General features: G+C 42.0%; 1 protein-coding gene across 5 annotated transcripts in view; it reads left to right on the forward strand.

The window, feature by feature from the left end:
- Positions 1-16,683, forward strand: part of kaznb (kazrin, periplakin interacting protein b) — a 136,330-nt gene that overhangs the window by 95,418 nt on the left and 24,229 nt on the right. For 4 of the 5 annotated variants that reach the window (XR_012594957.1, XM_074644199.1, XM_074644216.1 and 1 more), the window contains exon 4: positions 2,640-2,747. Coding sequence is in view for 4 of the 5 variants with exons in the window: in XM_074644199.1 (XP_074500300.1) it covers positions 2,640-2,747 (108 nt within the window). In the remaining variant the exon portion in view is untranslated. Of the gene's footprint in view, positions 1-2,639; positions 2,748-6,555; positions 6,917-16,683 lie in introns of those variants that run through there. The other variant, XM_074644208.1, reaches the window with a different exon arrangement.

Raw genomic sequence — 16,683 nt, forward strand, 5'->3', positions numbered from 1 at the left:
AGATGTTTGCAATTGGCCTCATTAGCCTGTAGTTTATGCTCCTGTTCTGCCTGGTTTGGTCAGTTTGGCCTCCTCATTACCATAACCTTTAACCTCTCACAGCAGAGGTTCAACCAGGCAGAAAAGAGGTGGCAGATATACGGCCCACTACGCAGGACATACCTCTCTAGAGCACATTCATGTACTTTACTGCACTGACACAGGCACAATGACACAGTGTTTTCCCCTTGAAATACAATGGATGCTGACTAATCAAACCCCCTTTGGGAACGGGAGGTCATTTAAACCAGTGAAAAGTTCAGATCACTGAAGTGTGTTGAAGTGCCAGGGTGAAGCGCGTTCATTACATGAAGCACACATATCCAAATACATTGTGATAATTATGATATTTTTCTCATTTGACAGGCTGCTCATTTAAGAGTCGTGGCATTTATAAACAATGGCTCCCCAACCCAGGCTGTATGTTACGTCTGTAAATTTATATATTGACGTCTTTATTTTTAAGTGCACAAAGCGTCAACACCTTTGACTGAGTGCTGGAATAGATTGTCTGTGAATTTGTCTGACTGCCAGCAGCTCTCTCTCTCTCTCTCTCTCATTATTGTTGGTGCTAAGTACAGCAGCCTTAGAGCGGCCGAGCATGAGCCTGCCCGCTGTCCAATCTCCATATTAAAGAACGAGGGAAAGGTCAGCTTAACAACACCTAAACAGCTATTGACAGGTCAGAAGGACGGAGGAGGGGAGAAGGGAGGGGAAGGTCAGTGATCTAGATAAATACCATACGGTCATGAAATTGAAACTGTCAAAATATGCAGATCAGGAGGGAAGCTGAGATCATTGTTGAGGAAGAGCGGCTGTGCAGATGGTTCTGCCCAGAAGGCACCCGAGGGTAGACGCCAGTTGTTTCAAAATGTTCCCGGTTAAACTAGAAAAACACATTTAAACACTGCATTAGCACGTATACAGGAGGTGCTGTCACGCCTTCATCTGGCATGAAATCCAACATTTATAGCCTCAGTTTCAGTGTGAAGATTTCAGATCAATAGCGGCATCAGAAGCCCCTCTTCAAGAGGAAATCATTTCCGTTGTAATGCTGTGGTATCTGCTCAACAAAACCATTCCCCATAGCACAGCAGGGATATTGCTGCTTCCAATAATCATTGTCATTTTTTATAGCATTTCATGCTTTACACATGGAGGTGAAACATTAAGAAGAGGAGATGGAGGGAACGCAGTTGACAGGGGGACCTTGATGAGTTTAAATCAGATATATGTCCCTCTCACTCCATTTTCCTCTTGAACTCTGCAGAGAAATCACAAAGTGAGAGGAGAGATAATGTTGAACAGATGAGCCTCGGTTACTGGAGCTTTCTGAAGTCCTTGGTCAGTGTCGTTAGCTGGAGGTATAGAGTATTAAAAGGGTCTGTGGATTATTGTGGGATCACGTAGATGGATGGATAGAAGAGATAAAAATAAGGGAAAAGGTATGAAAGATTAATCTAAAATAAGGCGCAAAAGGAGTGAAAAGTTAGTCAAGCATTGTAACATATTGAGACAAGCCCGGATCATCACCTAATACAGTGTTATTGCTTTGAAATGCCGATCACAGCTGCAGTGATTTGTAGGACAGATTCATATTTGCAACGTGTCTGAAAGCTCCGGAGTGCGTGCCGAAATTGACATCATGTCAGAATGAATCATCTGATTTAACAGGCCTGCTGTTGCTACACACACGTACACACACATACACACACACACACACACACATACACACACACACACACAGTGTTAGTAGGAGCCCAACATACTACAACAACCTGGCTGTTGGAATATGAATACAAAGTTTTGATATGAGAACAACATTTGAATCATCTGATGTTGTAAATTGACTAGGGCTGTCAAAGTTAAAGCGATGATGACGCGTTAACGCAAATTCGTTTTAACGCCACTACTAATTTATTTAACGCATTAATGCAACTTGCAATTTTTAGGTTGTAGTGGGCTGAAGATACTGGTATCATCTGAAACTAGAAAACCTAAGGAATCCATTGGTACCAACCATGTCATACTAGCTTGTCCCAAAGGAGGCTAAATAACGCTCCAAACTTCAGCTACACTTTGGTGAGGAAAAACTAGCATGGCCATTCTCAAAGGGGTCCCTTGACCTCTGACCTCAAGATATGTGAATGAAAATGGGTTCTATGGGTACCCACGAGTCTCTCCTTTACAGACATGCCCACTTTATGATAATCACATGCAGTTTGGGGCAAGCCATAGTCAAGTCAGCACACTGACACACTGACAGCTGTTGTTGCCTGTTGGGCTGCAGTTTGCCATGTTATGATTTGAGCATATTGTTTTATGCTAAATGCAGTACCTGTGAGGGTTTCTGGACAATATTTGTCATTGTTTTGTGTTGTTAATTGATTTCCAATAATAAATATATACATACATTTGCATAAAGCAGCATATTTGTCCACTCCCATGATGATAAGAATATTAAATACTTGACAAATCTTCCTTTAAGGTACATTTTGAAGAGATAAAAAATGTGTGATTAATATATTGTATTTATATAATATTTTAAGTGATTGACAGCCCTAGAATTAACATGTATTCTTCATTTCTTTCCCCTGCAGATCCATCAATGCATCACAGACAGAAGACGATGGTGACAGACATGTGCTACCCGACAGAGATATCCAGCCTGATGGACTTTGGCACCCCAGACTGCTCGCTAGGCAAAGGTACGGCGTTGCTGGAAAATACAAGGTGTTGCCTTGGTGACAGCAGGAAGTGTGCACGGAGATTTATCCTGGCAGTTAAAAGACACAGAGCTGTCAGCTTGACTGGGAGGTTAACGCTGGAGCAAAGGCCTGCGCAGGCTAAGAGTGTGAGAACAATCAGATAACAGCTCTCGGTACCTGGCCACGAGGGCCTTACAGTTCTCCTACAGGCTTTGATTTATCGCGGCTAAATAACATGTTTTGTCACCCAATGTGAAGCACAGAGGCATAAGACTGTGAGGCTGGATTGACTTCTTGCCAGAGAAAAGCCTCTTACGTTGCAAATTGCTCTAATTTGAATGGAGCTTTATTGAAGTTAATTGCACCAGAGTTGTATTGTAATGTGCAATTATTGCATCGCAGCAAGGCCACTTATTTTCACTGTCATCAGCTTGACAAATAAAATGTTTTATAGAGAGGCCTGTGAGGCTCAGGATAATAGGCTCTCTCAATCTGTCGTGTGCGGTAATCAAACTGACCAGGCCGGAATAATACGCACCACAAAAGGTATTGATCATAAAGTCTATTGATCGCATCTGTATTGTTGTCCATTTCTTTTTCTCATCATAATGACTGCTATTATTCCGTATTGCTCTCACACTGATGCCTGAGTCTGCGGTGTAATTCCCGTAATAATTATGATTCCAATCCTTCATCCCATCAATCCCCTTAAAGCTGGCAGATCCTGCTCAGCGGCTATTAGACAAGCTTCATGTCATTTCTACCAACAATGGGCAGCAACAGCGGTGACCTCACTCGCTCATTCTCCCCCACTGCCCATCACTGCGTTCAGTCTCCCTCCTCCTCCTCTATATTTTCACCTCTTCTTCCCCCTCAAGGCTAGCTAATATCTTAATGCCGCTCCGTCCTGGGCTCTCTATCAACACTCCCCAGCACTGATAACGCAGACTGACAGGTCAACCGTGTGCAGCTGAGAGAAGCGAGAGCAATGCTGTGGAGGGTATACAGAAAAAGAAGGCCTTTAAGGATTTCTTCTGGCTTTAATGTGAGCAAAGCAAATGAATGACATAGTGATACAGGGAGTTAAGCCGAAGAATAAGGACACTAAGGAGTGGAAAATTTCACACTGAGGAACTGTCAGGATAAAAGCAACGGCGTGAATAAGATTCAGTGTAGCTGAGAGGCGAAGCTACAGCGTGACCTTGGAATTATGAAGTGCTACATTTGGTCAAAATTTTCTTATTCATAATAAAAATGCTGTAACTCCTCAGACAAGTTAAAAGCAGCTCGAGTCAGACGGTTTCAAATTGTAATCTATATAAGAGTCCGCGGAAGTACCGGAAGTAAACAAGTCGCCATTCCTGCGGTGGTGTCCCCCTACATGTCCGAAGAAGTTTACAATTTTATACTTTTACCTTTACTTTCTATTAGGGCTTAAAATGTTTAATCACGTTTAATCAGATAATTCTCCATAGTTAAATGCAAATTAATTGCAAATTTTTTATCTTTTCAAAATGTACCTTAAAGGGAGATTTGTCAAGTATTTAATATTCTTATCATCATGGGAGTGGGCAAATATGCTGCTTTATGCAAATGTATGTATATATTTATTATTATAAATCAATTCACAACACAAAACAATGACAGATATTGATCCAGAAACCCTCACAGGTACTGCATTTAGCATAAAAAATATGCTCAAATCATAACATGGCAAACTGCAGCTCAACAGGCAACAACAGCTGTCAGTGTGTCAGTGTGCCGAGTGGACTTGCCGCAAACTACATGTGATTATCATAAAGTGGGAATGTCTGTAAAGGGGAGACTTGTGGGTACCCATACAACCCATTTTCATTCACATATCTTGAGGTCAGAGGTCAAGGGACCCCAGACAGTTTTTCGTCCAAAATTTAGCGCTCATTTGAAGCGTTATTTATCCTCCTTTGTGACAAGCTAGTGTTACATGATACCAATGGATTCCTTAGGTTTTTCTAGTTTCATATGATACCAGTATCTTCACTCTAGCTTTAAAACTGAGCCCTCTATAACATCCGAAAGAACGATCGCAATAATGCGTTAAAGAAATCAGTGGCGTTAAAACAAATTTGCGTTAAAGCGTTATTATCGCGTTAACATTGACAGCCCCACTTTCTATTTAACGTTACTTTTCACAACGATGACGAGAAGTTCGGGAAGAGCCTGAGCTGCCCTTAGCTGCCTAACGTTAGCTTAACATGTTGAAACAAGTAACATCCGCGACATTAAAACTGCTCAGCTAACATTAGCTAACGACGGTAGCGGGCTGAGACACTGTCTCGGGGCTGCGGTGGTCCCACAGGATAAATTAACTCAATCAACTAACTGTGGCGTTAATGTGAAATATAGCATTAGTTGCTCTACATATGGCAACAAAGTAAACATCATTCGGTCGGCATCACAAACAACACTACTCCAACCATTTAACAAGCAACCATGGATGCATTTGGCTGAAAGTCACCAGTTAATACTTTTAGTAGAGAATAGAGTCACTTGACTTGCCACCGCAGTAATGGTGGTGCCGCTAGATTGGAGAACACACTAAGCGGTCAATGGATTCATCTATATACAGCAAAGTGGGTATAACTAGCGTATGCAAAAGTTCTAATAATTTGTTTCTGTGAGATATTATAGCTGTACAGTGATGACCAGTGCAGAAAAACATGTACTGTACTTGCAATACATGCGTTGCCTTCTAATGAGGCGTTAATTGTTTCCACTATATCTTTTCAATCTTTTGTCTCAGCTCGGATCAGTCAAAGAGAAACGAGCCTGGCAGTAATCCTTGAGGTGTCAGCGTGTGATTGACAGATCTATTGCCTCATGTGACAAGTGTCTGGTTAGAGCACATCTGATCTCTGGACGGAGCTGAGACACTGAGCGGCGCCCTCTGACAGGCAGGACAAATGGCACGCTCGCTCTGAACCGCTGTCAAGTGCAGGAGGTTTAACTCGTCTTTCTCTCGCACACAGATCCACACACTTTGTGCCTTACACTCGTGCTTTAGTGTGCTAGTTATGGCACTCAAGTGCTCATAAACCGAAAAAATCCCATTATGAGTTTATATCCAGCCGGGCTCTGCGGGCTGAATTAATTCAGTTGCAGCCGTATCTGTTTTCCTTCATACCACCTGTACCTGCCTCGGGGTTTCAGGGCCTAAATAGTCTTGTCAGGCAAACTGGACCAGCCTTTACCTTATTTACTCCGTCCGCACACATCTGCCATCTAATATGACACAGACTGTCCTTACTCAGATAGACAGAGGAGAAGTCCCTGGAGGGTTAAAGATAACATGGGGGAGCTCTTATTAATAATCCAATCTAAGTGTGTAGAGCTAAGGCAGTTTGGTTCGAAGCATGAACTTCATATCTCTTCACCGCTGTCATGATCCATTTTCTGAGGCGTTTATATTGAAGTTTACACTCGCAGCATTTTTATGCAGAGTTTACATTCCTAACTCCTCTGGCCAAAACACACATCCACGAAGAGAGTAATGTAAACGTATGTAGACTACAAAGGCACTGTGGGTCTCATAGGGAGTGCACAGCTCCCAAACAGAGGGGCGTATTGTTCTCTGTTCAGTCACCGAGTGTAATTGCACGTGTTGTCCTCTGCTAGCTCGCGGCCATCAGGTGGAGTGAGAGCTCCACTGACTCACCTGGTTCATTACCTGAGGCCTGAGGTGCAGTTTGCGTATTCCCCTCCCCCCCAATCCTCATCTCGTTTGTACACTTAAAGGGGGGAAAAGATGAAAAGCAGGAGTGGGCGCGGGGTGAAAGTCGTCCACAGGGCGTGTCACTAAATAGGTAGAAAGAGAAGCACATACAGAGGAAAGGTAGGAACAGGAAATGTAGCTGAGTGGCTGTCAGGGGACAACTTACTTCCTAGTAACCTGTCTGGGTGGAGCCTCACACAGGCAGGGTTGGGAGCGGCCGGCTGTGGTGCTGCATTGTGAGCTGTTGGTTTGAATGGTGTGCGCACTGGTCTGTACGTATACGTGTGTGTGTGTGTGTGTGTGTGTTTTCTTTTTTTTTTCCACCTGCTATGAGAGCTCACACCACAGTTGACAGTGGAGCCGAGTGGAGCCTGTGCCGAGGAGGACATGAGGTCCGAGAAGGAGGAGGGGAAGGCCGGTGAGTGGTAGATAGAAAAGGAGATAGAGGGGTTGAGGAAAGACGTTGTTTGTGTGAGTAGGCCATAAAAGTGCCTTCAGTGTGTGAGCGGACTCAAGTTCACATGTGTGTGTGTGTGTGTATGCGTGCAACAGCCTGCATTGATTGTATGAGAGGAATTTGAGTGTCACGATACATATGCAGTAGTGGAAAGTACATTCAAGTTCTATACTCATGTATGATTTTAAGGTACATATACCTCTGCTGTACTACATTTCAGAGGGATATATTTTTTTATTATAGAACATATGATCAGTTTATGAATTGTCATAGATTAAACTATCCAACAGTATGTGAAGGGCTGCAACTAACGATTACATTTATTATCATTTAATCTACCTGTCGTTTTCTCGATTATTCTCTGAATTGTTCGGTCTATATAAAGTCAGCAAATACTGTCGGAAAAATGTTCCCAGTTCCCAGAGCCCATACTGATGTCTTAAACTGAAATTATTCATATTTCAGATGCTAGAATCAGATAACGTTTGCCATTTTGCATAAAAAGTCACAAAAACATACTAATTTCCGGCATCAAAATAGCTTTCTTACGATCAACTAATCGATTAATTGATAAATGGTTTCAGCTCTAATGTGAACTAGTCAAAATGATCCCACCCTCAACCAGCTGCAGCATTAAAATGCTGCTTACAGTACATGTTACTCAGGGTACTCAACCTGCTTTGCCTCGGGGCCACTTTTGCAAAGTGACAGGAGGCCAGGGGCCAGTCAATGAACAAACATAAATTATTAATATTAAATATTTATCAGATAGAATCAATAAACATTAAAAGACCCCTGTCAGGGGGTCCAGAGGATCCTCCACTGGCACTTTTTGTTTTATTATGGCACCTTATTTACAGTAAAAGTACCCAAAATATTCCCATTATGAATCCGTGGGTTTACACAATAATATGCATATAATAATATAACGTCCTGAAGACGGTCCATTCTACATAAGAAGTATTTGTACTTTTGTTACTCTATGTTTATAAAAATATTATTACTGCATTTTGATAAAAATTTAAGTACCGGATTTTTACATCCAATGTATTATTTTTGCACAATGTTATTTTTGCTTAAGTAAATAATCTGAGTACTTCTTCCACCATGGTACGTATGTTTACAATAATACCCTGAAGGTTATTTTACATGATTTAATTTGGTACTCTTTGGCTCAGCCCTTTACAGTAAGTGCTGGTTTATTTAAATCTATTCCATAGGCAAGACTTATTTATGGTTTTACTTAAGATAAGAACTAAATGCTGACCTAGATTTGACATGTTCATATGAATAACATTGTAATCTGTTAATCTTCTATAATGATTGTACATGAATGGAGTGGTATTTGGTGAGATACTGTGCAGTATTACAGACTTTAGTAGCTCAGCAGACATAGTAAAGCTTGCATAATCTGAGAGAAAATGACACTGAAGGACAATAATATCTACACTGGCTCGTGTTTGGATTCATGTTGGAACCAGACATGTTATCCAGCATGTGAAGATGCATTATGGGTAATTGAGGATGTTAAGGGAAGCTATAGCTATTTGAGGTATTGAATCTCATGGGAAGGGCCTCTGTTAGAGTTTGTTATCTCTAGCTTGGGTGTCATGAACAGGTTTTTTGACATTTGAGTGTGTGTGTGTGTGTGTGTGTGTGTGTGTGTCTATCATGTGTGTCGTGGTGGTGTATGAATGAATAGAGATGAGTTTGATTCAACTTTGCGTGACTCCTGCTGCGGCCGATTACTACTCGGCACCCTGAGGTCACCACTCAAAACTGCAGAAGATAATGAGTTTGAACGATTGCGCTGCAACAGACAGATGGTAGCGTCACTATGAGCTTCACGCTTACAGCTTTGGTGTAAAGTCCTTCATCTAGATTCATATAGAGCGTCATTTTGTTGTTTTGTTTTTGAGAATCATCACTCTTCAGTCTCTGTGTGAGCTGTAGCTACCCCGAGCTAATCAAGAACCATTATTACTTTCATCATCCGCAGTGTTAGACTGAATATTAATGAGCGCAGAACAGGTATTTATCGCCATATTTTACATGAGTCAAACTCCTCAATCAGGATTTTAAAGTTTCATACACAAGCTTTGGCAGCAGCTCCAGCGCCTCATGCGACTTGAGGAATTATTCTTGCCCCGGGACATGAGGGAGGTCGTGTATCAAATCATGTATATTTCCAGTTCTCCACACACCAGATCCAGCTGTTTCTGACAGATGTTGAGTCCCCAACAGGGACAATAGGGCCTGTGGCATTTTGGTCCTCGGTGGCTTATACAAGTTGGTTGACATCATGGACCCCGCCCCTTTGATGAATACTCTGGTCAGACAGTGTTTTGTAGATACTAAGACCCAATTCCAGTGTCCGCCCTTATGGACGTACATACTTTGACAGTTGCTAAGTCCTCAAGGGCTGACGTCTGCCCCACTGTGAAATCAGCAAGACTTTGAGAGCTAGAGACATTTATTCACACTTCACATGAAGGCATGATGGTGACTTACAAATATGTTGATTTGGTCAAACAGTAGTTTAAAGGAGTAGTTCCACATTCTGGGAAATACGCTTACTGGTATGCACTTTCTTGCCAAGATTTAGATGAGAAGATCGATACGACTCTCATGTCTGTACAGTAAATATGAAGCTACAGCCGGTTAGCTTAGCTTAACATAAAGACTGTAAATGGAAAAATAGCTAGCTTGGCTGTACTAAAAGGTTAAAAAGTGCCTATTCCAGCACCTCTAAGGGCACTTTCACAAGCCATAGTCCGTTTGCCTCGTCCAAATCAGAGAGACATTGATACTTTTGGTTAGTTTTTTATTTAGTCTGGTTCGGTTTCATAGTTCACAGTTTAAAGCAGACCAAATAGAAAAAATCATTTTCTGAAGGCTGGGTACGAAGGAGGACATTTATCTTTTTCGTCTCGAGAGCTTCTATAGAGGGAATTTGAAATACTGCTGTTGAACTTTTTTCCACTTTGACACGGCACTGATCTACTGTGTGCACACGAATCCCTCCTCCAGTTTACCACGAATGACTTTATAAACGTCATTATTTTTGTGGACTTTATTTAGCGTATTCTGTGAGTTCTCTTCAGCCCAGATGTCAAGCAAACATTGGACTCCTGCAGAAGGTCAATCCTCTCCTGCTCATGTCGTTTACCTGTGTCCATCTCAACAAATGCCAGACATGCAGTCTGCATTTTTGTTCGCTTGGAAAAGGTACGAGATCACCTCTCACAAGCGGTCTCAGATCGGATGTTTTGGTCCGCACCAGAGTATGATTACAGCTTTCACCACTGCTAAAACGAACCGCATCAGAGTTCGATAAAACAGACTAAATGTTGGCTTGTGAAAGCGCCCTAAAGCTCACTAATTAACATGTAATATCTAATTTGTTTAATCAAAGTGTTAAGCAAAGACTTCAGGAAGTTATTGTACTTGACCGAGAAATTGTCCGGCACATAATCCCCTCTAAAACTACAACTTCACATTTACACACTTTGTTGAGAGTCGTATCGATCTACTCATCTCACTCTCTGCAAGAAAGCGAAAAATCTAAATACTGTATGAAATATCAGCCTCACACCTTACTGCCCACAATGTCTCTGTCCAGGTAGTGACTTCATAAAGTACCTCATACATATATTCGTTAGTCCTTCCTGCACTCAGACACTCGGCACAGGTCACAGTAAAACGGTTAAAACGTGTGAGGGTTCATTGCTTAGTGCTTGGGGGGGGACACTTTGAGTCAAAACAGACATGCTCAGACATGTCACCTGCTGTATGAAAAGTGGAGGGAATGAGAGGGTGGAGCTTAAGAGGGACAGAAATACTACAATTACTGTACAAAGTCACCTCATTATCACGGCTTTGCAGACAGAAATCAAAGGACTCCCTGTTTCCTGCTGTGTCAGCCAGGTTTACCACTGGCTAATTCACATTATGTACTGTAAACCAAAACCTACGCACGGTGAGTGATACCGGTGTCAAGTGACAGTGAGGGTATGTTTTTACAAAACGCAGCTCTTGACAGCAGTATTAGACATCTAAATAGCCCTGTCCAAGTTCTCAGTGCTCATCCAGTGGCACATCCTCGGCAGCGTGCCTAATCTGCACATAATAAACGTGTGAATCAATTACAGCTATCTGCTCTTGGCATCCTTGCACTGACCCCAGTTGTAGTGTAAACCCACAGGCAATTAATTAATGGAAGCTGTTCCCGATGGATACTGTACACCCGCACAGATAGGATACTGTACGCGAGTACACACGCAAACATGCACAGAAGACAGACACGTCAACATACACACAAACAATATGCAGGGCACATACGCTTCAACCATATTATCATTTTATCTGCTTTCAAGTACAATATGTGAAGTATCTTTTAGAGGAAAAACGATAAAAAGATCAACATATATATTAGAGTTTTATAGAGCGGCGAGCGATGTTTCGTCTGCAGACTGCGATGAATTACCATTAAGTGGTGAATACTCTGGTCAGGTAGGTTTGAGAGCCAGCAATATGCATTATTTATGCTCATATGTATTATAGAGAGGCAGTGTAATACCATGAGTAGGAAAAGGACCTTACAGTACATGTTAGGCAGTACATGCAGGGCCTTTTCAGGATGCAGGATGCAGGATGCTTGGAGTCTCAGCATGTCGAGGCATCGGGAATTAGGTGTTTGCTTCAGGTTCTTTTTGATCTCCTGGTATACGTGAGATGGAGGCTTGTTACTGCTTTTGCCGCTGTTTGTAGCTTAAGCATGTCAAATCTGAAACTATACAACCCACGCAGGTCTATACAACCTCTGTTCCATTACCGCACAAGTTCCTCCTGTGACTATAGCACAAATTAACAATGAAGATGCTAAAAAAAGCCCCCGATCGCTGCAGCCTACCTCTGCCACCCACCTACCCGGCCTCCCTGGGATTTGAGGCTCAGCAGGTAGCCGCTGACACAATGAATGGGTTTATTTGTGAAGCCTCTCAGTCTCAGTCTTCTTTTCTCTCGCTTTCCCTCCCTCTCTGTCTTTCTGTCAGATTCGGGTATCGTGCTGATTTGATTCTTTTCTTTCATAAATCCTTAACAAATATTTTGGCTGTCCTTTTCTCTGGAGATGTAAACAGAGTGCTCAAGGATCATAGGATGTTTTTATTACATCTTGTAAGAAAGAAAATGATCAGTTTCACAAAATTTGGACTACTTATACAAGAGTTGTTTATCATGCTAGCTAGCAGCTCTGTGAGGCTGTACCATAGACTGTATGTAAAGATGGACGACATGACGGCTCCCCAAAAGTGAAGCCAAAACATCTGGATCGCCCCCTGGTGGCTGGCTGCAGTGTGGGTCATAAAACCCGCCTCCTCCATGTTAGCGTATGGGACATGAGCCAAACTAAAAAGTCAAAGTACAAGTCAAATACATTTTTGGATGGTTTCTGTTATTTTAGGTAGTTTTTATCAGACTGGTGTGTGTTCAAGTGTTAATTTTTCTGATAAGTTTGGTATTAATTACTTATTTGATGCTATAAAAAGGGGGTGAAACGGCATGATTGACAGCTGTGAGTCTCTCTAGCAAGCTGCGGCCATGCTCAGCTCGTGATTAGCTCGGACGGGTGTGTGGGTGGGACCTCAATACCGCGGGTCCAGCCCCCCGATCACTACTGCGCACATTCTGGCTCCAAATGATGTCAAAATCTCAAGATGGCAGCTCTGGTATCCGGAATATTTTGGTTTCACTTTTGTACAGTGGGAGGAATTGGAGACGCATCGTCCATCTTTATATACCGTCCATGGGCTCTGCTTGGCACAGCGCTGTTTTGAGCTAAATTCTAATGCTTGTATGGCAAAATGCTCACTATGACGATGCTAACATGCTGGTGTTTAGCAGGTATAATGTTTACCAAGTTCATTGTCTAAGTTTAGCGTGTTAGCATGCTAATATTTGCTAATTGGCACTAACCCAAAGTACAGCTGAAGCTGATGGAAATGTCATTTTTTGTGCAGATATTTTGTCTAAAGTATTCGACAAGCTGAAATTTTGAATTGCTGGTGGAGCAAGATTAAAAGATCAGGGGATCATCAAAGTTATTAGAATTCATCCTGAGAGGAACACCGAATGTCCGTACCAAATTTCATGACAATCCATCTAATAGTTGTTGAGATATTAAAACCACACGTGAACCTCATGGGGGTGCAAGAGGAAAAAATCTTCCAATGAGGATTCCCTCTCTGGGCACCATGACTGTCTACAAAACTGTATGCCAATCCTATTTTAGTCTGGACCAAAGTAGTGGACTGACAGATTGACATTGCCATCCCTAGAGCCATGCCGCTAGCATGGCTAAAAACAAAAAGATGAGGTTTGAGACATCTACCTGGAAATAGATGGTTGGTGTTGACAAGTGCTATCCGCACTATATTAAACATATTCTCTCCTGTGCAGCTTTATTCTCTTGAGACAGACAGAGTGTCATATGAGGGAGAACTCTAAAGCAACTCAGATTATTAATAAGATGAGGCTTATCGCACGCTCGTCTTCGATGCACAACCTGCAGAGTTTATTTCAGTCCATCCACGCTCTATTTTTCCTGCCTGTCAAGGCTATAGTGCTACCTGCATGATGAGTTTAATCAAGAGCTGAAGCAGGCTGCTGTCTTCTCCCAGAGCAATCTCAACTGATCTTTATACTGTAATTAGTGGAGGCCAGAGCTCAGCAGACATATGCTCCACTCATAATATAGTGCAGAAATAGCCAGCTGTCAACACTCACAAACACGCCGTACACACATGCACGTCGCCCACACAAACACAAATCAAGTAATCCAGCAGCAACAGGGGAAAACACCTCACTGCACGGACTAATATAATGATGAGTATATGCTCATATCTAATTACATAATATTACATATATGATGCCAAAGCGTCTTGGTTTTTCCCTTCTGGTGTTCACTCTCCACACTGCACAGTAGTGTGTGTGTGACATGTGACTTTGTGACTTTGGAGTGAAATGAGTGTGATTTTGGCTTTTCATCTCATTGCCTCATCCACTCAGTTTCATAAGTGCGTCTCCGTCATGAATTAGAAAATGTTTACTGCTAATCTCGATTAGTTTCATCACTTAATTAGCTGATAGACATTGAACCCATCAGGTAAACGTGTGATAGACCTGCAGATGTTAATTGCAGAGTAACCTAATATTCAATATACAATGTAGATTAACCATGCAGATAGAAGATGTGCATGTCCTCTCGGTCTGTGGATCCTCTGTTGCCTGTGTACATTCAACCAAGATGCTGTTAAAGTAAGAGATAATGCCCGACGAGGTGTCCATTATCAGGAATTAATGGACGACGTGGAGGCCAGAGTGCCTCTGCGAAGGCCATTAATTCATGATAATGGACATCTCGAAGGGCATTATCCCGCTTACTCCGTGGGCACTTGCCAAAGAAAAAAGACTCAGACCATTCATTTATATTTTCATGCGTTTGGCAACTAAAATCTAAAGTTCTCCACAATGCATTCACTCTGTTTCCCTGATAAAACCTGAGGGTTTGCTAATACCTGGATAAATCCATCCCATAAGGTTTGTATGCAATGGAAACGTTGTTCAATGCTCCAGTAAATAGGACGGACCTTAGCTAGGACTTGGCAACGGGAGATATTTCTAGTCCGCTCAACTCATAGAACCCATTGGCTCAGCAACGAGCCAGAAAGCTAACGTCGTGCTAGCGAGATTCAAAGTCAGTAACATTGTGTACGGTTGAAACACAGTACATATAATTTGACGGTATGTTTTAACAACAAGACTAGCTAGCTATCCAGCCCTGTCATTGTCCCCGAATCAGTATCAAGAGTCTCACGTACAGAGGTCATGTATACCGTCGACAGCAGTCTGAAGTGGCGAGATGAATAGCGAATGGGATGTGAAACGATCGCTTAGAGGGTCACTGTAACTTACTTTTTGCAGCTTGCATGTTACAGTCGTTGCCCTGTGGTGCTCAGAGGATGAGGCACTGAAGGACTAACGTTACAGTGTTGTAAATAAGATATTCATATTTTTTTAATAGCCAGCGCATTAATTTAGAAAGGTGAACAGACAGTTTCACTGGAACTACTTAGTAGGTGTCCATTATCATGAATTAATGGACTCCCTGCAGCCAATCAGAATCAAGTATTCACCCAGACCATGGTATAATTACCATTAGGCCTAAGTGAATTTTATTTGTAAAGCTTATAATGGAATTGGGAGAGTATGCTTTAGCTTGTTTTTCTTGTAGCTGGTGGTATATTTTTGCTAGAATTGTTCCGTCCAGCCATCATCTTTAATTCAGATGTTTACACAAAAAGCTTACATTAATGTAGTCTCCCAGTACGTATGGTTTTGATTAAAATACTAATGGTTACGACTTGATAATGTATGTTATTGTAGAGCAGGAGTTTCATGAACATTGAGGTAAACACGAGCAGGAGCTAATCTGTTCAAGACGTTCCAGAGAGACGGCCGTGGCTCTCTTCCCCTCAGGGAGGCTGACAGTTTGAGTCAACACAATCACCTGCATTGCAGGTACTCACTTACGTAATGTTTCCCATTTCACAGGACGTCTCTGAGCTGTCCTGGGAAACAAGTTTTTGATGTTTTCATTGGTTCGTTCTCTGTAAAGTTTATCAATAGGAAGAGCTTATGAGAGAATAGCTCATTGGGAGGCTTTGATGAAGCATTTTAAAGACTTTCCTAGTTGTTTGAAACAGCTCTGCTCATATCAGCGAGTTACAGAGAAGCTTTTGTTGTATTGCTGCTTTTTACATCCCCAGTGAACGTTTTGTCATGTTGCTTCTAATTTTGTTTAAAGAAAACCTTGATATTGGTGTCCCTATGTTTGCTGATTTAATTATGTGCTGCATAGTAATTTGTGTGAGAAATTGCGCCATTAAATGACGTCGCTTTGATGTCCCGCTGTATTAGCTGCTGCACCCCCTGCAACGCTACAAGCAGAAAATCTCTCAGCACTTTCTGTAGAAAGCCATTACTGTTTTCATCCTTTAGCTCCCCCTCACATACACACAACCCCTCTCCACCTTACAGATAGCATATTATAGCTGTGCACCAATACCACAGGAGCCAATAGGGAAGAGGAAAACAGTGAAAAGTCTGCAGCAGGAAACAAAACTCCTTCAGGCTCTATTTCCATAGTAGTGTGGAAAAAGACAGTTAAAGACAGATCTCAATACTGTACTATACTTAAACAGCAGTTTTCACAGACCTATCATGAACAGTGACGCGCTTACGTCTTTGTTCCATGGTAACTAAAGCTGTTAAACCAGCTCCTGTCTGTCAGACAGCAGCAGTGTATGCAAATGATATGTTATCAACACGTTTTCATCCCAACTCGTCACATACCGACGCATTGTCAGATTCCTCGGTGTCACTTTTCGGTCGCAGTAAACACGTGCTTAATGTTGATAACTAAACAAAAACACTTGCTTAGCTTTAGGTAACAAAACCACATAGTTAAGTTTAGGAAAATACAACATGGTTGGGCTTAAAATTCTTACTGTTTGTACAGTGAAAATGTGACTTGATGTTGTGAACACGGGACACGGGACACGAACCGACAGCTGATTGTAACGTAAAAGTGAAACATAACACACAGGAACACTAACAGCGATCTCCTGGATGAAAGCTTTGTGTTAGTTGACCCATCCACCTCCTCT

The sequence above is a fragment of the Sebastes fasciatus genome, chromosome 1 (genome assembly GCF_043250625.1).
Source record: "Sebastes fasciatus isolate fSebFas1 chromosome 1, fSebFas1.pri, whole genome shotgun sequence".
In the NCBI taxonomy this organism is placed as follows: Eukaryota; Metazoa; Chordata; class Actinopteri; order Perciformes; family Sebastidae; genus Sebastes; species Sebastes fasciatus.